The 24,419-nt window shown below is 39.2% G+C and overlaps 1 protein-coding gene across 2 annotated transcripts in view; it reads left to right on the forward strand.

Annotated features, from left to right (window-relative positions):
• The first annotated feature begins 7,275 nt into the window (after positions 1-7,275).
• LOC115410607 (melanopsin-like) overlaps positions 7,276-24,419 on the forward strand; it is a 63,060-nt gene continuing 45,916 nt past the window's right edge. For both annotated transcript variants that reach the window (XM_030122327.1, XM_030122329.1), the window contains exon 1: positions 7,276-7,560. In XM_030122327.1, the coding sequence (XP_029978187.1) occupies positions 7,402-7,560 (159 nt within the window). In that variant the 5' untranslated portion in view covers positions 7,276-7,401. The remainder of the gene's footprint in view (positions 7,561-24,419) is intronic.

A 24,419-nucleotide genomic window follows, 5' to 3' on the forward strand; every position in this document is an offset into this window, starting at 1 on the left:
ATGAAAGGTACGAGCCTGAGACGAACTCCTCAAATGCTTTGTTTGGTCGATATCCAAACCAATCCAACTTTACTTACAAAGCACTTTAAAAACAACACAGTTCTGCATGACTTATGATTTATACAAATAAAACATAAAGTTATAATTAAAAACAAACTATGAAAGACATTGTGACATTCATACTCCACTACAGTGTGTAATCTGCACAGTTAGCATTTAGCATTTGACCTAGCACCAAAAAAATAAAATACTAATGCATATTAACCATTTAGGTGCCGGAAGTTATTTTTGTCTGTTTCAAATCTAGACTGTCTGTTTCATTCAGGTTTGTTGCTTGTCACAGTATTGCAACTTTCACCCTTAAGGCTTAATCAACATTAATCAGGCTGCAAAAAAAAAAAAAAAATTTTTAGTAGTGTATGTGAGGAAAAGGTTTTTTGTTTTTTTTTGTGGTTTTTGCATCAAAAAATATTATTTGTTTACATTACAAACATGGCATTTAAATGGTTAAGAATATGACAGTTATTAAATATTTGGTATTTTTGTTTATAGTTCAAATTGACAAAACACAAAAAAAAGGAAAAAAAAACATGGTGACATTCATACTCCACTACAGTGTGTAATCTGCATAGTTAGCATTTAGCATTTGACCTAGCGCCAAAAAAATAAAATGCTGATGCATATTAACCATTTGGGTGCTGGAAGTTTTTTTTTGTTTTTTTTTATATGCAATTGTCAAATCAAGACTGTCTGTTTCATTCAGTTTTGTTGCTTGTCACAATATTGTGACTTTCGCCCTTAACGCTTAATCAACATTAATCATCCATCCATCCATTATCTTCCACTTATCCGGGGCTGGGTCACGGGGGTAACAGTCTAACCAGGGATGCCCAGACTTCCCTCTCCCCAGACTCCTCCTCCAGCTCTTCCAGGGGGACCCCGAGGCGTTCCCAGGCAAGCCCAGAGACATAGTCTCTCTAACGTGTCCTAGGTCTTCCCCGAGGTCTCCTCCCGGTGGGACATGCCCGGAACACCTCCCCAAGGAGGCGTCCAGGAGGCATCCGAAACAGATGTCTGATCCACCTCAGCTGGCCCCTCTGGATGTGGAGGAGCAGCAGCTCTACTCTGAGCTCCTCCCTGGTGACTGAGCTCCTCCCCCTTTCCCTAAGGGTGCGCCCAGACACCCTGCGGAGGAAACTCATTTCGATCGCTTGTATCCAGGATCTTGTCCTTTCGGTCCTGACCCAAAGCTCATGACCATAGGTGAGGGTAGGAACGTAGATTGACGGGCTCAGCTCGGCTCAGCTCCTTCTTCACCACAACCGACCGGTACAGCGACCGCATCACTGCAGACGCTGCACCGATCTGTCAATCTGACGCTCCATCCTTCCCTCACTTGTGAACAAGACCCCAGATACTTAAACTCCTCCACTTGGGGCAAAGACTCCCCACCGACCCGGAGAGGGCAAACCACCTTTTTCCGGTCGAGAGCCATGGCCCCGGATGTGGAGGTGCTGATCCTCATCCCACTCACTTCACACCCGGCTGCAAACCGCCCCAGGGCACGCTGGAGGTCCAGGTTCGATGAGGCCAACAGGACAACATCATCTGCAAAAAGCAGAGATGAAATCCTGTGGTCCCCAAACCGGACCCCCTCCGGCCCCTGGCTGCACCTAGAAATTCTGTCCATAAAAATTATGAACAGAACCGGTGACAAAGGGCAGTCCTGCCGGAGTCCAACATGCACCTGGAACAGGTCTGACTTACTGCCGGCAATGCAAACCAGGCTCCTGCTTCAGTCATACAAGGACCGGACTGCCCATTAATCAGGCTGCAAAAAAAAAAAAAAAAACTAAAATTTTTTTGTTGCATATGTGATTTTTGCATTAAAAAATATGGTTTGGTTATGTTACAAACAGCATTTAAAGGGTTAAAAATATGACATTTAACGAGTATTTGGTGTTTTTGCTTGTGGTTCAGGTTGTTTAAATACAAAAAAAAGAAAAAAAAAAAACAAAATCATTCCACTGTGCAGATTGTGCTCTGTCTGTAGCTGTGAAGGCCTTCTGTGAGCAGACACTAAAGGGTTAATGCACGTCGTATAAATCCTGAAACGGTTTTTGAGGGTTCACCGTGCAAACCACAGCGATCCCACGGCTCACCCCGCTGTGGAGGATGCACTGGAATCTGGATGTGGGCGTCATGAGACCAGACCTCAGGCGTGTCCTCCTGCTCTTCCTCCTCTTCCGGCCGTTCTTCCATTCTTCCGTGCTCGCCGTTCCTCCTCTGCGTCTGGATGTCGTCTGGATCTGCACAGGCGAACGGCGGCGTGTTTTACGGTCGACCTGGGAACACTTTGGACACTGCCAACAAACACGAAGCTGTTCTGATGCACATGTTTTTCACAGCGTTTCAGTTCATATTAACACCAACCACTTGATGAAAAGTAGCAGCGGATTGACTCCTTATTGATCAGTGTGTATTTATATCCACTATGTGGACAGAAGTATGTGGACACATTGGATTCAGGTGTTTCTTTTCTAACAGGGGTCTGGGATACAAAGCAATCAGGACTAATGTCAGAATATAGTTTTATATTATGGGATAAATATCATTGCATTGGTTAGTTTGGTTTAAATTTACTAAATTTCTCTCAACATAGATTTTTTTTAAATCCATGACTATGATTTTAAATGTTCTTCCTCTAAATTTCTATAATATTTTCCTGCTCTGACTGTAAATAATAATTTTCTACCACAACTAACCATCTACTTTCTTCACTGAGGAAGAAAAATCTCCCATAAACTTTAAGGAAATATTGATGTTTTTATCTTAAATCATCATGAACAGGACATCTTACAGCTGTAGATATGATGTGTCCCAATACTTTTGTCCATATAGTTTAGAAACATCAATATTTCCAAGGATAGGAAGTCATATATGGACTTTCATTTGGGTTCATGACCTTTGACCTTGAGTGACCTTGAATGGTCAAACTCAAGGTCCCCAATGTCTACATTTCCGTGGTGTTTCAGAAGTGTTTCCGAGCCCATCCACTGGTGTCTATGACAGTCTCATACCTGGTTTTAAAAGGGCTCATATTTGTCTAAACCCACTTTTCTTAGTCTGTGCTTCATTTCTTTGTGTATTTGGACCCTAATAGTTCAGACAGTTTGAATTTGAACCCTCCAGCTGCTGCAAAACTATCTTTAGATTCATTTGGGCAAAAATCCAGTGGATTTCTACAACCTTTTTAATTCCTTCATAATTTGTTGCGTCTATCAAACTGATCTTTTGAAATCATCTTGTATGTGACACCAGTTTATTGCATTGGGCGAGCTATGCGTACACATTTTCATCCTTTCGCGTGTTATTTTAACACCATTTAATGGCATGTCAATGCGCTAGTGCTAATTGCGCTAACTGCTAACCCTAACCACTATTTGCGCTAATCACTAATTCTAAATCTAACCCTAACTGCTAATCACGCAAACTGCTAATCGCACAAATCACTAAATCTAACCGCTATTCATGCTAATGGCGTGCTATTTTACGTGGCTCAAATACACACGCTGAAAGCTTATAATGCATACAGATAACACGCCAATTAAAAGTGGCATGTTATCTGTACGCAGTTCATGATATCACATCTATGACTATTTACATCACAACATTTGCTCATATCAGGTCCAGACTTCAGACCAACATTTCTCCAGTATTTCTCCATAATTGTTTGTCAGCCGCAGCGGTTGTAGTCCAGACTGAAAATATGTTCAAACTTGGAGCCCATTACCTCAAATGTTCAGTTGTTGCTTGAACGGGACAGAGCAGCACAGCCTATAACCTGGAGGGGGCGGGGCCTGAAGTGGCTCATGTGCATTTAAAGGTCCAGTGCTCCAAACCACCTTTCTGGTGTCATTACTCAGAAATAGGGTTGAAGATGGACCTGTGGAGTTGAATGAATGAAGAATTCAGACCCAAGCAGAGCATTTACAGTTTATGGAGACCACAGGGAAATGTGGGAAAATGAAGAATTCCATTTTTTAAAAAAGCTAAATATCACTGCTTTAAACAGCTTTTCTATTTTCAGTTATTCGCATCTTGTTACATATTTCATGTAGTTTTCATCTCGTTGCATCTATTATATATATTTTTTCAGAACCTCAGTGGGCCCAGATAAGACACCTGTGGTACCCCTGGAAAGTAGAAAAAGTACACTTTTCCTTACTTTTTAAAGCATATGGTAAATTTGACAAAACACAAAAACTGCAGCAAAGTTTAGTCAGATGTTACGTTCAACAGTTCATTTTCTTGCCACTGTTTGAATGTGCAGAATTCCATTAAAAACTAGAAAAGCACACGGAGAGCGCAGACCTCCGCCAAGGCAGATGTGGCCCCCCCCCAACCCTGATCACCACCAAAATTTAATCATTTGTTCCTTGTGCCTGTATCAGCATTTCCGGAAAATTTCATGAAAATCCGTTCATAACTTTTTGAGTTACCTTGCTAACTAACCAACAAACAAACAAACCCTTGCAAAAACATAAGGTAACAAGATATTGTTCTAAGCTACGGGTGTTTCAAATTGGAGGCTAACTGGAGTCATTTTGAATTTTTTATGAATTTTCAAAAATTGTTCAATGATGAGAGATAGGAGAATTTGATATTTTGTGACCTTGAACTTTGGCCTACTAGGCCCAAAATTTAATAGGTTGGTCCCAGGGCCTAGGCCTATCTGTGGGGAAGATTTGGTAAAGATGGCTGGAATAGTTTTCCCGTAAAGTTGCTAACAAATAAACAAACAAACAAACAGACACGCAAACAAACACACAAAGCAAGTGATCACAATACCTCCTGGCGGAGGTAAAAAAGCTAAATGTCACTCCTTTAATACATTTGTACGTTATGTAACATGTCAGCGTCATTATTTACTTCCAAACCACTTCCTGTTTCTTAAAGACGACCATGTATATTTCATAACCGCCTTCATTCTCCGCTTTTATCTGCAGTTTATCCTCATTTAGCCCAGTGTCTGCACACACACAGTCATCATGTGGGGTCTTAAATATGTTTCTGTGTTTCTAAAATCTCAGCTATGACTCGTTGATGCAATCTCAGCTTTTACCCACAAACATGTCAGAGCTTCTCTAACGCATCACGGTTGAGTAACGTCTCTGCAGATCAATAAACGGGGATGAAACTCAAATGCACAAAGCGTCAACTTCTCCAAGATGTTGGCGCTGGAATGTGATAATATGAGCCATGTGGAGGGAACTCGCACGGTTCCCTGTTGGTTGTTGGTCGTTTAATCTCAGTTGTTACTAATTATCTGCATCACAAAGACACGTAATGTGGCGTAAGAGTCAGAAACAGAGGATGAAAACAAAAAGGGAGTAAATGGAAGAGAAATGAAAATGTGAATAACCTAAACAACTATGTATGACCGGAATGTATTAAGAAAAATAAGCACAATATCAACAATATTATGACTGTTTATTATTAACACAACTAACACAGACCACAGATTCACAAAATGTTTAGTAACAGGCAGAATGTTGTTAAAATTGCATTTATTTTCCTCAGATGTTTCAGGTTCATATTTGTTCATGTTAACATTTTATTGTGAAAGGATAGTTTGTAAATGTAAATATTTTTTCTAGCTTATTTAGAAAAAATATACTTAGTTAATTCTCATATTGATCACATATTTTCTAGTACATATTGTACAAATTGCTGGTCTGTTTTAATTTGTATGTTGTTTTATATATATTCAGATATACGAGGGCTGTTCAATAAGTTCATGGCCTCACCCAAAACAGAACAACACAGACTGATAATTTATATTTTATTTTTCAACATAATCTCCATTTACAGCAATGCACTTGGTCCATCGATGTTCAAGCATCACTATCCCATCCCGAAAGAATGTAACATCCTGTATTATAACAACCAGTATTTCTGGGTGAGGCCATGAACTTATTGAACAGCCCTCGTATACATACATATATATATATATATATATATATATATATATATATATATATATATATATATATATATATATAATATAGTATTGATGTTTTCTTTCCTGCTACTTTTTATTATAGTTGAATGGAGCAACTGAAACACAAACATTTCCCCCTGGAATTAATTCATGATTATGACAATGATGTAATTTTGCTTTTTCGCATTAAAACAGGAAAGAAAATGGAGTCATTTGCAGCAGTGTTTCTCAACTAGGGGGCACTGGGACACCCTTAGGGGCATTTGGAATGAGAGCTGGGGGGGTATTGCGACTGAAATGGGGGGCGTTAGTCTGTATATAAGTATTAGTATCAAGCAGAATGTTATGTCAGTGGCGAACTTCTGTGCCGCCCCCCCCCCCCCCCCCACACACACACACACACACACACCTTCCACGCACTCCTCAGGTACATTGTGCCCCCCCCCCTTCCCCAAGTAACATCCATTGCTCCCCCTCACCCCCTGGCTGTGAGGGAGGACCTACCTATGCAACATATATAAGGTCCATCAGCCCCCCCTCTCCTGCTCAACAATTTATGTAGCGCTATAACCCACCCCACCCCAGTCGCCAAAATATTTCGGGGGGGGGGAGGGGCAGCAGGCTCATGAGGACCTAAAGGGGTGTTTGGTGAAAAAAGGTTGAGAAACACTGATTTCTACTTCCCGCACCACCACCCCCCCCCGCACCCCCGGTTGTGAGGGAGGTCCTACCTATGCAACATGTATAAGGTCCATCAGCCCCCTCTCCCCCCCAACAATTTATGTAGCACTATAACCCACCCCACCCCCATTGCTAAAATTTTTTTTTTTGGGGGGGGGGGGCTCATGATGACGTAAAGAGATGTTTGGTCCAAAAGGTTGAGGAACACTGATTTCTACTTTATGTTATTTCATGTTATTTTACATGAGATCAGTCTGTAGGTGGAACCCCTGACTCTGAATATCCTCAATGTAATTTTTTTTTTTTTTTTTTGCTGTGGGACCGGATCGGACCATGTTTCGGCCGGTTTTGGTCCGCGGGCCTTATGTTTGACAGCCCTTGTTTAGGTTGAACAAACAAACACAACAAAGGCTTTTATATGTGTGGAGCGCACAGACCCACTGGCACAGTGCGCGCATCCCCGGAGCGGTGCGCGCGGAGTGTTTCCCATCCACCCAAACACACACACACACACACACACACAAAACACACACACACACACACACATACACATATATACACACACAGCACCGCCTCAGACCTGTCACACCGGGATCTGAGGAGGAGGAGGGCGGTGATGATGATGATGATGATGATGATGATGACAGTCCACTAGACCGCCTCCACCACAGCCACAGCGCACGGCTCGCGCATTCCGCTCCGCGCCGTGGACCGGGATGGACTCGAGGCTGCAGATCCGACCCGGGATCCCCACTCCGGACCTGGACCTGGACCTGGACCTGGACCTGGACCTGTCCACTCCCGCGCCCTGGAACCTCAGCTCCGGCAGCCCGCGTCCGCACCGGCTCCTGGAGCTGCCGGCGGCCACGACCACCGTAAGACCCCCCCCCCCCCCCCCCCCATTTGATCCGTTTATTCCGGTTCGGCGCGTGCGTCTGTTTGTTTGTGTGTGCGCGTGTTTGTGGAAGGAACCCCCTGCGCACCCGCACCGATGCGCACCCGCACCAACTTAGAAGAGCGGCTCCAAACTCCGCACATCTGGAGGAAAACAAACAAACAAACACACACATCTGGATTTAAAACACACACACACCCAAAACAACACTGAAAACCAGAGCTGGACTTCCGGTTGGTCCCTCATTGGTTTCCACTCATCCGCGAGACCATTGATGAATTGGAGCCCACGGAGCCTGAGCTGTGGATGAATGAACCCACGAAGTCATTCATGTGTGGAACTGAATGGACACACACACACACACACACACACACACACACATCACACACACACACAAACATCACAACATCTGTGACTTTCTGACGCGCGTGCGGATCCATCAGTCTTTGCGCGTTAATTTTCTGTGCCATCGCGCGCGCCTCTGCACCAACAGCTATCCTCCACAGTTGGTTTAGTGTCCAAATCTGTCCACTTGAACCCTTAAAGTCCACCAGCTGTTTCTGGGCTGTTTATTTACTGTATATTTAACCCACACAGACCCGGGGCTACTTTTATGGCCGCTCCAAAATATTGTTTTTCTCTAAATTGAACTTTTCTTCAGTCATTTATCAGCATTTATTATGACATGTTCCACTGTAGTTTGTGTTTTTGCTGTGATAATCATGTGTTTTTCTGTATTTGATTCACTGATTATGTGGATGTTCATAAAAGATTAAAGTTGAGGGTTATTATATTAAAAACAGAGAAAACTGAAGAAAAGTGACTTTTTCTGTACAATCTATCATTAACCCTTTATAGAGCACCCATAGAAATACTCTAAAAAAAAAAAAAAAAAACCTCTGAAATTACTTTTGCGAAATTTTGTTATGTAAAAAATAAAGGTAAATGAAGTTACCATATTTGGTTCTTTACCCGAACGTGGCAAAAAAATAAATAAAAAAATAAACATACAAGAACATGTAAAAAAAAAAAAAATACAAGAAAAATGCAAGGTGAAGTTTCTACATTCTTATTTTTCTAATTTCAGTGAACATCATGTATTTAATTCACTGATTATGTGGATGTTGATAAAAGCTCAGATTAAAGTTGAGGGTTATTATATTAAAAACGGAGAAAACTGAAGAAAAGTGACTTTTTCTGTACAATGTATGATTAACCCTTTATAGAGCACCCATAGAAATGCTCTTAAAAAATATACTCTGAAATTACTTTTGTGAAATTTTATGTTATGTAAAAAAATAGAGGTAAATGAAGTTACCATATTTGGTTCTTAACCCGAAAGTGGCCAAAAAAAAAAAGAAAATTAAAATACAAGAGGAAAATATTAAAAACTGCAAGAAAAACACATTTAAGGTGAAAAGTCTCCATTCTTATTTTGTTAATTTTTTAAAATTAATTTTTCTCATTTTTTATTCATTCTATTTATTATTTTATTTATTTTTCTTAATTTTGTTGCCTATTTCAGTAGTTTTTCTTCATTTTTTTTTTCCAGTTTGTGGCTTATTTTGATTTTTTTACTCATGCATTTGTTGATGTTTCTGTCAAATCGATCATTAACCCCTTATAGGGCACCCATAGAAATACTCTGAAAAAAATACTCTGAAATTACTTTTGTGAAATTTTATGGTATGTAAAAAATCAAGGTAAATGAAGTTGCCATATTTGTTTTTTTGCCCAAAAGTGGCAATAACTAAATAACTAAAAAAATAAATAAAAATACAAGAAGAAAATATAACAAATACAAGAAAAACGCATGTAAGGTGAAGTGTCTCCTTGTTGTTGTTTTTTTTAATTTCAGTGAACATCATATATTTTTCTGTATTTAATTCACTGATTATGTGGATGTTCATATAACCTCAGATTAAAGTTGAGTTATTATAACAAAAACAGAGAAAACTGAAGAAAAAGTGACTTTTTCTGTCAAATCTATCATTAACCCTTTATAAAGCACTCATAGAAATACTCTAAAAAAAAAAAAAAAGAAAGAAAGAAATACTATGAAATTCAAAATGTCAACCTGAGTGTGGTATTGGACTTTATTACTTTTGTGAAATTTTATATTATGTAGAAAATCAAGGTAAATGAAGTTACCATATTTGGTTCCTTACCTGAAAATGGCAAAAAAAAAAAAAAAAAAAAAAATACAAGAAGAAAATATTTTAAAAAATAATAATAATAATACAAGAAAAACACATCTCTATCCTTATTTAGTAATTTTTTTAAAATTAATTTTGCTCATTATTTTATTTTATTTTTTATTCTATTGCCTATTTCAGTACTTTTTCTTCATTTTTTCAGTTTGTGGCTTCTTTTGTTCTTGTTACTCATGCATTTGTTGATTTATTTTTAATTTTGTTTATTTTATCGATCACTTTGACTGTTTTTGTTTATTTTTTTGCATATTTTATTCTTTTAAACTTCATTTTAGTACATTTTTTTTGCTTATTTTTTCCATGTTATTTATTATTTTGTAAAGTTTTTACTCATTGTTGTTCATTTTATTTATTTAATGAACATAAACCCAGTGTGTCCATCCACTGACTCCATGGGTTTTACTAGTGAAACAATGTTGTAGAAGATGATGGTGTTTCCATGGTAGCTACGGAGCCTCTGAACGTCCATGTGGGTCATATCTGATGACCATGAAAAGATGAAGAACTGTATTTACACCAGTTAGTTACATGTGTTGATAGAATTAGCGGATCGACTGTTTACGTTGTGGTTTTGGTCGTCGGTGTCTGTTTGGCTCTTTAAGGGTTAACCTTAACTAAGTGATTTATTACCATTTATTCTCATATTCTTCTCTGTATTTTGCATTTTTCAGTATAAATCAGGTATTTTCATGCATTTAATTGGCAGATCATGTAGATGTTCAGAGTAAATATGAAGGGTATTTTATCAAACTGAAAACTACTGAATGTAAAAACAAGCGTCTACAACCAGCGTCATTTATTAAACTACATGAAAACATGAATTTATTTCCACATCTAACCTTCACTAAGTGATTTATCATCATTTATTCTAATATAAACCTCTGCATTTAGCATTTTCTAGGTATTTTCTTATGTTTAACTCACTGATCAGGTCAAATATCAGAGTAAACTTAAACATGATTACCTCAGAAAGGAGAGAACTGCTCGAACAGACCATAATAATTATCCCTCAGACCTCATTACTGCCTGGTTTGCCCTTATGGTTCGTCCAACAGGAAGAACCCTTTTATTCTCAGCTCCACTGCAGGAGGCCCACCGACCACACTGAGGCTCTGCTGGGCTGAGCAGCTGTCCTTCCTTCTGTCCTTCTGTCCTTCCTTCTGTCCTTCTGTCCTTCTGTCCTTCCTTCTGTCCTTCTGTCCTTCCTTCTGTCCTTCCTTCTGTCCTTCTGTCCTTCCTTCTGTCCTTCTGTCCTTCTGTCCTTCCTTCTGTCCTTCTGTCCTTCCTTCTGTCCTTCTGTCCTTCTGTCCTTCCTTCTGTCCTTCTGTCCTTCCTTCTGTCCTTCTGTCCTTCTGTCCTTCCTTCCTTCTGTCCTTCCTTCTGTCCTTCCTTCTGTCCTTCCTTCTGTCCTTCCTTCTGTCCTTCTGTCCTTCTGTCCTTCCTTCTGTCCTTCTGTCCTTCCTTCTGTCCTTCCTTCTGTTCTTCCTTCTGTTCTTCCTTCTGTTCTTCCTTCTGTTCTTCCTTCCTTCCCTCTTTCTTTCCTTCCTTTCTTCCTTCTTTCTTTCCTTCTTTTCTTCCTTCTTCCTTCATTCCTTCTTTTCTTCCTAACTTTCCTTCCTTTCATCCTTCTTTTCTTCCTTCTTTCCTTCCTTCCATCCTTCTTTCCTTCCTTCCTTCCTTCCTCTACTCCTCTCTCTTCTCCTCTCTCTCTCTTTCCTTCCTTTCCCCTTCTCTCCTCTTCCTCTTATATTATTTCCTTCCTTCCAACCTTTCCTCCTCTACTCCTTTCTCTTCTTCTCTCGCTCCTCTTTCCTTCCTTCCTCCATTCCCCTCCTCTCATCTTCTTCTTATATTATTCCCTTCCTTCCTTCCTTCCTTCCTTCCTTCCTTCTGTCCTTCCCTCCTCTACTCTTTTCTCTTCTCTTTCTCCTCTCTTTGCTCCTTTCCCCTTCTCTCCTCTTTCTCTTATATTCTTTCCTTCTTTCCTTCCTTCTGTCCTTCCCTCCTCTACTCTTTTCTCTTCTCTTTCTCCTCTCTTTGCTCCGTTCCCCTTCTCTCCTCTTCCTCTTATATTCTTTCCTTCCTTCTTTCCTTCTTTCCTTCCTTCTGTCCTTCCCTTCCCTCCTCTACTCTTTTCTCTTCTCTTTCTCCTCTCTTTGCTCCTTTCCTCTTCTCTCCTCTTCCTCTTAAATTCTTTCCTTCCTTCTTTCCTTCCTTCTGTCCTTCCCTCCTCTACTCTTTTCTCTTCTCTTTCTCCTCTCTTTGCTCCTTTCCCCTTCTCTCCTCTTCCTCTTATATTCTTTCCTTCCTTCTGTCCTTCCCTCCTCTACTCTTTTCTCTTCTCTTTCTCCTCTCTTTGCTCCTTTCCTCTTCTCTCCTCTTCCTCTTAAATTCTTTCCTTCCTTCCTTCCTTCCTTCTGTCCTTCCCTCCTCTACTCTTTTCTCTTCTCTTTCTCCTCTCTTTGCTCCTTTCCCCTTCTCTCCTCTTCCTCTTATATTCTTTCCTTCCTTCTGTCCTTCCCCCCTCTACTCTTTTCTCTTCTCTTTCTCCTCTCTTTGCTCCGTTCCCCTTCTCTCCTCTTCCTCTTATATTCTTTCCTTCCTTCTTTCCTTCTTTCCTTCCTTCTGTCCTTCCCTTCCCTCCTCTACTCTTTTCTCTTCTCTTTCTCCTCTCTTTGCTCCTTTCCTCTTCTCTCCTCTTCCTCTTAAATTCTTTCCTTCCTTCTTTCCTTCCTTCTGTCCTTCCCTCCTCTACTCTTTTCTCTTCTCTTTCTCCTCTCTTTGCTCCTTTCCCCTTCTCTCCTCTTCCTCTTATATTCTTTCCTTCCTTCTGTCCTTCCCTCCTCTACTCTTTTCTCTTCTCTTTCTCCTCTCTTTGCTCCTTTCCCCTTCTCTCCTCTTCCTCTTATATTCTATCCTTCCTTCTTTCCCTCCAGTAGTCATGTCCATCTGCTTTAAACACTCGTCTTCTCTGCTGTAACAGGACGTAGATCCTCCAGATCCAGTGGTTCTGCTCAGACCTGGACCTGGACCTGGACTGGTCCTGGTCCTTTAAAGCCCAGCCCTTCAGGCTTCAGCTCCTTGTGGTCTGGTCTTGATGTGGGCCTGATGGGAAAGCTGATAGTGGATCGTGGCCTGGGGCTCATACTGACACAGATGGATCCTCTGCTCAGAAGTGTGGTTTACATTTAAGTCCTGTTGGACTTTTCTGTCTGTGGGTTTGGTTTTATACCCACGTCCATTTGGATGCATGTTTATTATTCCCTCTGAGCCGTTTATCTAATCAGTCTCTGGAAAATATGGCTCCAATTAATGACTTGTGTTGTGTTTGTAGGTGTGTAGGGATGTGAGAGGGAAATGAAATGAGCTGTGTTTGTTTACTGTGGGTTTTACACACAGGAACCGCTTACAAAAGTAATGCATTACAGTAACAGATTACTTTTGGCTGTAATGCAGTAGTGTAAGTAGAGGTGGATGATATATATCGCCGACAATAATATTGTGAATGTTAATTTGACGATGTGCAATTTTACATATCGAGTATTCATACTGTCTGGAAAAGAAAACAAACAGACGGTGCAGAGACGATAAAGGAGAGGAGCAGGACTGTCCTCATTGGCTGAATGCGTGCCTCAGAAGTCCGACAGGGGAAGCTCACTTACATCAAAAAAATGGTCAAGTTATTTAAACATAAATTCGTCCCTCCGTTCCTTTTTAAGGAAATGCTCAGTGACCTTATCGTACCAAGTAAACAAGAAAACGTTGAAATTATGTTAAATTGAAACAAGGAAGTACAATGAGTGTGTTTTATTTACAGTGCAAGAAATGAACAGTTAATTTTGTAGTGGTTTCTCTGATTTTACAGCAGAATGTGCGATGATATTAAACTGAACTGTGTCAGTGAAGGAGCAGATCTGAAAACAGCTGTCAATCAAAAGGGATTCAGCCTTTGGACTGATCCTCCAATCAGCACGTGGAAGCTCAGCGTCCGGCCCGGCTGAGCTCTGCCCACAGCTCCATTCACCCCCAGAGACGCCGGGCGTCCAGGGGCGGGACAACATGGTGGCATTTATCCAATTACCGTCCAGTTTTGAGGCAATGAAAAAAGCCGTTCCACTCAGTCCCACTGAAGTGCATGGACGCTGAGCGTCTACGGACAAATGCACTGAGCAGAGATGGAGGAGAAAACACAGACACGGGAATGGAGGAGAAGTGAACAACATCCAGTCTGATGATTTGGGATAAAACTGATTCTGAACCAACTTGTCTGTGAGATGAACGTGTTCTAACACATTTGTAGTTAATGAATTGTCAACACGACCGAACAGATTTAACCATTTAATTTGAGTCATTTTAGGGGAAGCTGAGCTTCCACTGCAGTCTGACAGAAATCACCTCTGTGGTCAAAATAATGTTATATGCAGCTGGGGCGCCACAAAGGGGGGTAAACGTGACCCCCTCTAATTCATGTGGAGGGGGTCCAGTGGATACAGGTTAGAAGTTGTGAAAATTTCATGTAAGATCCGTTGTATAATAGACGTATAGAAGCCAGGAGTCAGATGTTGAATGCATGACAGGGTTCACTTTCATTTCATCCCAGTGTTAGTTACATTAGTTATGGACCGCACACCCACGTATGTAACTACTGCCCCTACCCCACATACATGCCCCCCCATCCATGTTTTGCAGAAAATGTTTGAAGCACTTGAAGACTACCAGAGCTGTTGTTCTGAAACGCTGTGTCTATCCACAGATGTCCTTGTAAGCAAGTAGAGTTTTATAGCATTTTTTGTAAAAAAACAAAACAAAAAAAACCCAAAGAAATACACATTTTAAAGGATATCGTCAGATTATTGTTTTCGAGAAATTAAAAAAAAATAATAATCAAGATATTTTTTTTTGCCCATATACTTGGTACATGTTCAATAATGCTTGTGTTACAACACACGTTTTGCCCATAATTTAATTGCTCAGTGAAAAAACAGGAAGACCGTGAGACCTTAAGGCAGTGTTTTTCAACCATTCATCTGCCGCTGTATTGATAAGCTGATTAATGAGCGTCTGTTCACACGTGGGCAGATAATCAGTTACTGTACGCAGTTAATGCCATGTTCGTCAATACTTGTAAAGCTGTGGACAGTCGTACAGTCAGAGGACGCTGTAGATATTAGCGTTAGCAATGACAGAACGCAACATCAGCACAATATGCATCTGTTTATTCACAGATTTACATTTAAATTCAGTGTCAAGATCAGTGATTGTTTCCCACAGCTGCACATTAATGATAAGTCAGACAACTGGACCCTTTATAGGACACACATAGAAATACTCTGAAAATCAATGTTTAGACCTTCGTGTTATTGGACAGAAAAGACTCTGTTACTTTTGTGAAATTAAAAAAAAAAAATTGTCATGTAGAAAATCAAGGTCAGTGAAGTTACCATATTTGGTTCCTTGTCCGTAAGTACCAAAAAAGAAAAAAAAATATTGTCATGTAGAAAGTCAAGGTCAGTGAAGTTACCATATTTGGTTCCCTGTCCATAAGTGGCAAAAAAGAAAAAAATATTGTCATATAGAAAATTAAGGTCAATGGAGTTACCATGTTTTGATTTTTGCCTATAAGTGGCAAAAAAAAAAAAAAAAAAAGAAAAAGTTTATTATAGAGAAAATCAGGTCAGTGAAGTTACCATATTTGGCTCCTTGCCCATAAGTGGCAAAAAATAAAAATAAAAATAATAATAATAATTAATTCTAGTTTTTGTCATTTCGTTAGTTTTCGTTAATGACGATAACCTTGGTCCACACATACCACGACATGTTTCTTCTTCGCTTGTTGTAACGTCCGTCAACATCCTTTTTTTTTTAATCACTTGACTCTAGTCACTAAAAAAAGTCTTTCCATTGCAGTTTGGCATGATATACCATTTGCGTTATGCCTGAAAAACCACCTCTTGCCAGCGCAAAAACTTTTAATCGAAAAATGAGACTTTGGGCAAAATTGTCGTTTTTCTGTTAGGTAAATTTTTATGTGCTAGTTATATTTGCGTAATTTGAGGGTCAACGGAAAGGCGACTATGGGAACTGCGGAACAGTAAAGCGACAATCATGGATCACTTGGCAATGTTTCTGTCCCGTTTATTATTTAAGAGCAGTTCATCTACACTGTAAAAAACAACAACAACAAAAAAACAGTAATATTCTGGCAGTAGGGGTGCTGAAAAAATACTGTTAAATAACAGAAAATAACCATCTCATAAAAATATGGTAATTTTCCATAATTAAATTACAGTTTTTTGCCTTAACTTTAAAAAAGATTTTGGGGTTTTTTTTGGACTTTTTAATGTTTGATAAAGAATATTTTCATGTATTAAAACAATCAAACTACCTCTAAATATACAGGGTGGGGAAGCAAAATTTACAATATTTTTTCAGGCAGGGATTGAAAGACAGTGTATGACCAATTAGTTTATTGAAAGTCATGAGAATTTATTTGCCACAAGAAAATGTACATAATAGAAAATGTTTTTATTCTATGTGTCCTCCTTCTTTCTCAATAACTGCCTTCACACACTTCCTGAAACTTGCGCAAGTGTTCCTCAAATATTGTGGTGACAACTTCTTCCATTCTTCTTTAATAGTATCTTCCAGACTTTCTGGTAATAGTTTTGCTCATAGTCATTCTCCTCTTTCCATTCTAAACAGTCTTTATGGACACTCCAACTATTTTTGAAATCTCCTTTGGTGTGACGAGTGCATTCAGCAAATCACACACTCTTTGACGTTTGCTCTCCTGATTACTCATATGGGCAAAAGTTTGTGAAAAGGTATGGATAATAGTGTTAGGTATGATTATGACATCAATATATGTTTGGTTTCAAAACAACTGACGTAGTGTCTGCTGAGAAAAAACAACTAAATATTCATTGTAAATTTTGCTTCCCCACCCTGTATATATATATATATATATATATAATTTTCAATGAGACTAAATTGCATAATCCACTGATAAAAACTGTATTTGGACAGTTTATCAGTGCTTACACGTTATACATTCACAAAAATACCTTTATTCAACATTTTTGTTGTGAAACCTCCTGTAATTACACCAGATATTTGTCAATTAACAAACAAGTCTTGTTAAACTTACAGAACAAATACTTCTTTTACGGTTAATTGTCTGTAATTTTATCTCATTTTGTAATTTTTTTTACAGTATTGAACTTTAAATTAACAATTTAATCTCATGAATAGAAAAGAAATATTTGTGAAATTATGATACATTTTCAAATGTATTTTAACTGTATTTTTCTGTGAAAAAAAAATTTCTTTTAAAAAATTGACATTTTTTGGTTATTCAGTTACAGTTTTTTTCATGTTATTTTACATTTGACATGTAAAATCAGTCTGTTTTTGTCATTTCATTGATATTTTCCTGTATCTTAAAAATACAGGAAAAATCTGTAAAATAAACAGTGAAAATTCTGTTAAATTACAGATTTTTTTTTACAGTGTACTTACTGCTGAAATGTCATATTTATTTCCTTTCTAATGTCAATATTGATCCCAGTACTGATGTGTTGCATGACTGCTGTCGTCAAATAATCAGGTTACAGCTCAAAATTGTACTTTGGTATCACTAAATGAATCTGAATCAATCAATTATACTGAACTGAATCGAATTGAATCATGATTAATCGATTCAGAACTTTATGAACCGAAATCAGATCGATTAGGAAATTGGCCCTGATACCCAGCCCTGATTATGTTCATATTTTCCTGGTCTGACCCAGTCTGTGTGTGGAACCTGAACTAAAATGACTTTAATATCCTTAATATCTTCAGTGTAGTTCTTTTATTTTACGTATTCATCCCATGGGCCGGATTGGACTTTTTAGCGTCTGTTTTTGGCCCACAGGCCGCATGTTTGACACCCCTGCCTTCCATAGATTCTGTTTGGACATGTGGTTATTTTCACTGAAAGGAAAGTCCATCATGTTTGCAGTTTATACAGATATATTTGTGTTTGTTAGTTTTTTTGCAGCCTCAGTGGATTTAGCTCAGATTTATCTCCGTTCGCTGACTTCCTTTTCATCTCTACGTCTGGATTTAACAGTCAGTAAATATTTAGATGAATTTGCTCTCAAATAACGAAGCTCCAGAAGGTGTCGCATCACCATATTTTCATCTTTAACCCATAAAAACCCAAACATCCACCACAAAACCAAAACCATCTGCTGATCTAAACTGTCTAATACCTGGTGATCCACTAATCAATTAAATAATTGGTGTAAAATACAGTTCTTCATCTTTTCATGGTCATCAGATATGACCCATTTGTACGTTCAGAGGCTCCGTAGTCATCATGGAAACAGCGTCATCTTCTACAACATAGATTCACCAGTAAAACCCATGGAGTTGGATCAATGGCAGTGGATGGACACACTGGGTTTATGTTCAGTTAATGAGAGATTTAACTGAAGAAGTCACTTTTTCTTCAGTTTTTTTTTCTGTTTTGTTATAATAACCTTTGAATCAGCTCTGAATTTTCATGAACATCTAAAGTACTTACAGGAAAATACATGATGTACAGTTAAAAATGCAAAATACAGAAGTTATTGTTCTAATAAACTGACACAAAAGTAGCACTGGATCTTGATGGGTTAAAGTTGAGGGTTATTAGACTATGCGGACAAAAGTATGTGGACACGTTGAATTCAGGTGTTTCTTTTCTAACGGGTCTGGGATACAGAACAATAAAAATTATTAATGTCAGAATAGAGTTTTATATTGGGATAAATATCATTTCATTGGTTAGTTTGGTTTAAATTGTTGTTTCTAAAATGCCTCAGAGATGGTTTAGACTTAATTTCTCTCAACATTGATTTTGTTTTGGGATTTTTTTTATCCATAACTATGATTTTAAATTTTCCTTCTCTAAATTTCTATCATATTTTTCCTGCTCTGACTGTAAATAATAATTTTCTACCACAACTAACCATCTACTTTCTTGACATCTCTCATTAAACTTTAAGGAAATATTGATGTTTTTATCTCATATCATCATGAACAGGACATCTTACAGCTGTAGACATGATGTGTCCCAATATTATTCCCATATAATTTTAAACATCAACAATCAAACCAAAACTAACCAATGCAAGGATATTTATCCCAATATAAAACTAGATTCTGTCATTAGTCATTATTGTTTTGTATCCCAGACCCCTGTTAGAAAAGAAACACCTGAACTCAATGTGTCCACATACTTTTGTTCATATAGCGCAGGGGTGTCCAAACTTTTTTTAAAGAGGGCCAGATCTGATAATGTGGACATTGCCAGGGGCCAGTGGTCCCTTCGGACGTTTTTTAAACAGTAAAAATTACATATAAATGTGCCGTTCTACAATAATTTTATTTTCATTGTCACAACATAATTTTTTAAAATGGCAATGTAACCAAATCTACGCCACTCAGGTGTGAACAAATTTAAAAAAAAAAAAAAAAAAATTCTGCCTTCCTTTCACATCTGGAGTCAGATAACATAGAACAAACTGTATAGAGTATCTTAAACTTCCAAAAAGTTGATAAAAATCTTAACCCCACATTCATTTTAAACATGACTTATATGAGTAATCATTACTCATATATTACTCAGTAATGCAAAGTCTGTTAACGTTTAAGATGAAAACATATGACTCTTACTCTTGTCTTTCACAAAATCATTCAGAAAGTAATATTTGTGTCACATCTACAAGTACATAACACCAGCAGTTAGAGGCAACTAACCTGGCAACTTGGTAGCCTGCCTTGGTGGTGAATTCATTGAACTCCCAGGTTCACATGAAGAGTCACTGTTGTGAGTTTAAAGCAGCTTGAATTTGCTTCACTTTTTCGGAACGCTCACTCCCTGCTAGCTTGTCGTATGCGTTAGCATGTTTTGTCTGCTAGTGTCTCTTTACATTGAATTCCTTAAACAAGGCAACAGTCTCTTGACAAATTAGGCAAACACAATCACCTCGATTTTCAGTGAAAAAAAATTGTAATTCCCATCTCTCCTGGAAGCGGCGGCCCTCACTGTCAACTTTCCTTTTTTTATTTGCAGGCGTCATAGGTTAGAAATTAGCGAAAATGGTTCACGGCAAAGTCACAGAGCCCGATAGAGTTAGAGTGGTGCTGCCACCATGAGGTGAAAGGAGAAACTGCATTTTGAACCTTTTATGATTCATGGACTCGGTTCAACAGTCCAAGCGGGCCATAAATAATATAATATAAAACCCAAGCTGTGGGCCGTATAAAATCTGACCGCGGGCCGTGATTGGCCCCCGGGCCGGACTTTGGACATGCCTGATATAGCGTATATCGAAAACAGAGAAAAATGAAGAAAAACTGACTTTTTCAGTCAAATCTCTCATTAACTGAACATAAACCCAGTGTGTCCATCCACTGTCATTGATCCAACTCCATGGGTTTTACTGGTGAATCTATGTTGTAGAAGATGACGGTGTTTCCATGGTAACTACAGAACCTCTGAACGTCCAAATGGGTCATATCTGATGACCATGAAAAGATGAAGAACTGTATTTTACACCAATTATTTACATGTATTGATAGAATCAGTGGCTCAGCAGGTTTTAACAGTTTAGATCAGAAGATGGTTCTGGGTTAATTTCAGTTTTATGTGAATCTTTTCAGTCTTATATTAACCCATAAAGAACCAGTGGTACTTTTGCGTCAGTTCCTAAAATAAATTTTGTCGACATTTAACCTTTCTTAAGTGATTTTTCACCATTTGTTGTCATATTATCCTCTTTAGTTTGAGTTTTATCAGTATAAAGCTTGTATTTTCTTATATTTAATTCACTGATCATGTAGATGTTCATCAAAGCTCAGAGTAAATTCAATGGTTATTCTATCAAAGCAAAGAAAATCAAAGAAATAGTGTCTTCTTCAATAAAAATCTCTCATTAACTGAACATAAACCCAGTGTGTCCATCCACTGTCATTGATCCAACTGCTTGGGTTTTACTGGTGAATCAATGTTTACATTCTTTATTCCTTTTGTGCATTTTGTAGCTTATTTTCTCCATGTTATTTATTATTTTACATGTTTTTCTTCATTTTCTTGCCCTTTTTTTGTTTGTTTGTTTGTTTTTGTTTTGGTTTTTTTTTTTGTTCAGTTTACTTCAGTTTGTGGTTTATTTTGTTCATGTTACTTATTATTTTTGTTGATTTATTATCAATTTTTCCTCATTTTATGCATTACTTTGATTTTTTCTCATTTTGTAGCTTATTTTATTTTCTTTATTTTAGTACATTTTTTTGGCTTATTTTAACACATTATTTATTACTTTATAGGTTTTTTTATTCATTTTTACCTCTGCCAGGAGATGTTGAGATCACTTTGCTTTGTGTGCCTGTTTGCGTGTTTGTTTGTTTGTTTGTTGTTAGCAACTTTAGGGGAAAACTATTCCAACCATCTTTCCCAAATCTTCCCACAGATAGGCCTAGGCCCTGGGACCAACCCATTAAATTTTGGGCCAAGTAGGCCAAAGTTCAAGGTCACAGCAAGGTCACAACATCTACAGTTTTCCTATCTGTCATCATTGAGCAATTTTGGAAAATTCATAAAAAATTCAAAACAACTAAGATTAGCCTCCAATTTGATCCACCTGTAGCTTAGAACAATCTCTTGTATCTGGCACAAAATTGTCCACATCCACTGTGGAATGTGGACTCTGTGGACATTTCCATTTAACATTGAAAATCCCATTTACCACACATTTTTCATTATAACTCAACAAATATTAATTGGAATTGAATCTAATTTGACATACACATGACTGGTACCAAGCTTCAACTTTTTCTGCTGTATGGAACAACCTGGAAACTGTTGAATTTAAAAAGAAATAGTCGATTCACACATGCACACCGTTTGGGGTGCTTGGCGGAGGTTTGCGTTCTCTGAACACTTGTTGTGCATTTTATTCACTGTCATTGATCCAACTCCATGGGTTTTACTGGTGAATCAATGTTGGAGAAGATGACAGTGTTTCCACGGTAACTACAGAGCCTCTGAACGTCCAAATGGGTCATATCTGATGACCATGAAAAAGATGACAAACTGTATTTTAGACTTCAGACTTGCTTTATTATCATTCATTAAATGCACCATCAGTACCTAATTAAACAACATATCAGTGCTTGGCTCACCACAGTGTCAGTTTATCAAAAAATAAATAAAAACACACCTTGCGAAATATAAAAGTGGCCTAAAATACTGTAAACATTTTAAACGTATATGTATAAAAATTTAAAAGACTGAAAACTAAAGCGTATAGTGCAATAAAGTGCTTCAGATTATTGCACTAACAGGGCAGCAGCAGGTTTGGAACAGGTCCAGTTTCCTTTGGCTGTTCGACAGTCTGATGTCCAGGGGGAAGAAACTGTCTGTGAACCTGGAGGTTCTGCAGCAGATGCAGAACCTCCTGCCTGAGGTCAGCAGTGTGAACAGTCCGTGGTGTGGGTGTGAGGGGTCGGAGCAGATGTACTGGGCTCTGGACAGGCAGCGCTTGTGCCCAATGTCCTGGACGGGGGAGAGCGGGGCTCCACTATTTTCTCCACCATCCTCACCACCCTCTGCAGGGCCTTCCAGTCCGAGGCCTTGCAGGCCCCAAACCAGACACAGATACAGCTGGTTAGTATGCACTCTATTGTGCCTCTGTAGAAGGTGGTCAGGATGGGGGGGGGGACTTGACTCTCCTCATCCGACGTAGGAAGTGCAAGCGCTGCTGTGCTTTTTTCACCAGAGCCGTGGTGTTCAGGGTCCAGGTTAAACTGTCAGTTAGTTCCACCCCCAAGAACTTGATGCTACTGACAACCTCCACTCCAGTGTCATTGATGAGCACAGGTGTGTGACTGGGTCGGGTTTTCCTGAAGTCAACAGTCATCTCCTTCGTCTCGTTGACATTAAGGATCAGATTGTTGACCCTGCACCAGTCCACCAGGTGTTCCACCTCCTCCCTGTAGGCCAGTTCATTGTCATTCTGGATGAGACCCACGACGGTGGCGTCGTCCGCAAACTTCAAAACATGATTGGAATTGAACCTGGGACGACAGTCATGGGTCATCAGTAGGGATGGGAATCGAGAACCAGTTCTTTTTGAGAACCGGTTCCCAGTAGCTCGATTCCTTGGAATCATTTGCCTGCCTGCTTAACGATTCTGCTTATCGATTCCGCCTTCGCTGTGCATGCACGATGACGTCACATGTACGCTGCATTGTCTTGGTCAGATTGTAGCCAACATGGCGTTGAGGCAGAAACGGTCTAAACAGACGACACCAGGTCCACTGGAACACTGTCAAAGCTACCATGTCTTCAGAAGGGTGGAATCCCTCCAGTATCGTCGAACATTTGTCCGCAGCATGTGAATCATTTACAGGAATGTCACGTATTTGATACTCTACTTTGCGGAGTCTTGTGAATGTGGCGGCAGAGTGAACGCCGGGCCGGTTCCGGTTTCAGTGCGGGTAACAAACATTGTACCTCCTCAAATACAAGTTTCCGAAGGTAAGAAGGGAAAGGAAATGAGGTGCACAACAACGGGAGACAAGCCGAGCCGAGTCGAACTGGTTCCATGTAGTAGAAATGCGGCAACAGAGGAATCAGTAAAGAGTCTTTAGTTTCACTTTCACTCCCCCCCCCCCCCCAAACCACCCCGGCATTATCTGTTGTTATTATTATTTGTACATACTGTATATATTATATTTTCTGTGCAGAGATGGAAATATAAAAGACAGTTAATGCAAACACAGCCGTTTGTACTCTTTTATTCCCTCACCCAGTGAGAATCGATAAGGAATCGGATCAATAAGCAAAATCGATAATGGAATCGGAATCGTTCAATTCTTAACGATTCCCATCTCTAGTCATCAGGGTGAACAACAGCGGGCTGAGAACACAGCCCTGCAGGACACCGGTGTTCAGGGAGATGACACTGGAGTAGTTGTTATTCACCTGAACAGACTGGGTTCTGTTGGACAGGAAGTCCAGTAGCCGGTTGCATAGGGGGGTGCCGAGGCCAAGTGCTCCAGTTTGCACACCAGATGCTGGGGGATGATCGTGTTGAATGCTGAGCTGAAGTCCAAGAACAGCATCTGCATGTAGGTGTTTCTCCCCTCCAGGTGTTCCAGGCTCAGGTGGACCACAGAGGAGACAGCGTCCTCTGTCCTGTGTACCTGATGTCAGCCTGGAGACTCTTGGGCGTCTTTACACCAAATATTTCCATGTATTGATAGGATTAGTGGATCAACAGGGATTAGACAGTTTAGATCAGTAGATGGTTTTTGTCAACAGTGGAGATTTGGGTTTTTATGGGTTAATCTGAGCTTTTATGAACATCTACAGTGAGTTAAATATGAAGAAATATATGATTTTACTGAAAAAATGCAAAATACAGACAATAATATGACAGTAAATGGTGATAAATCACTTAAAAAAGGTTAAATGTGGAGAACCTATCATTGGTGAACTGCCCCAGAAGTCTCCCTGGGTCTTCATGGGTTAAAAGCTCGTGTTGCGGTCACTGCTGTTAACAGTCAGACACTTCCTCTTGGTCCTCGCTGTGAT

The sequence above is a fragment of the Sphaeramia orbicularis genome, chromosome 19 (assembly GCF_902148855.1).
Source record: "Sphaeramia orbicularis chromosome 19, fSphaOr1.1, whole genome shotgun sequence".
NCBI lineage: Eukaryota > Metazoa > Chordata > Actinopteri > Kurtiformes > Apogonidae > Sphaeramia > Sphaeramia orbicularis.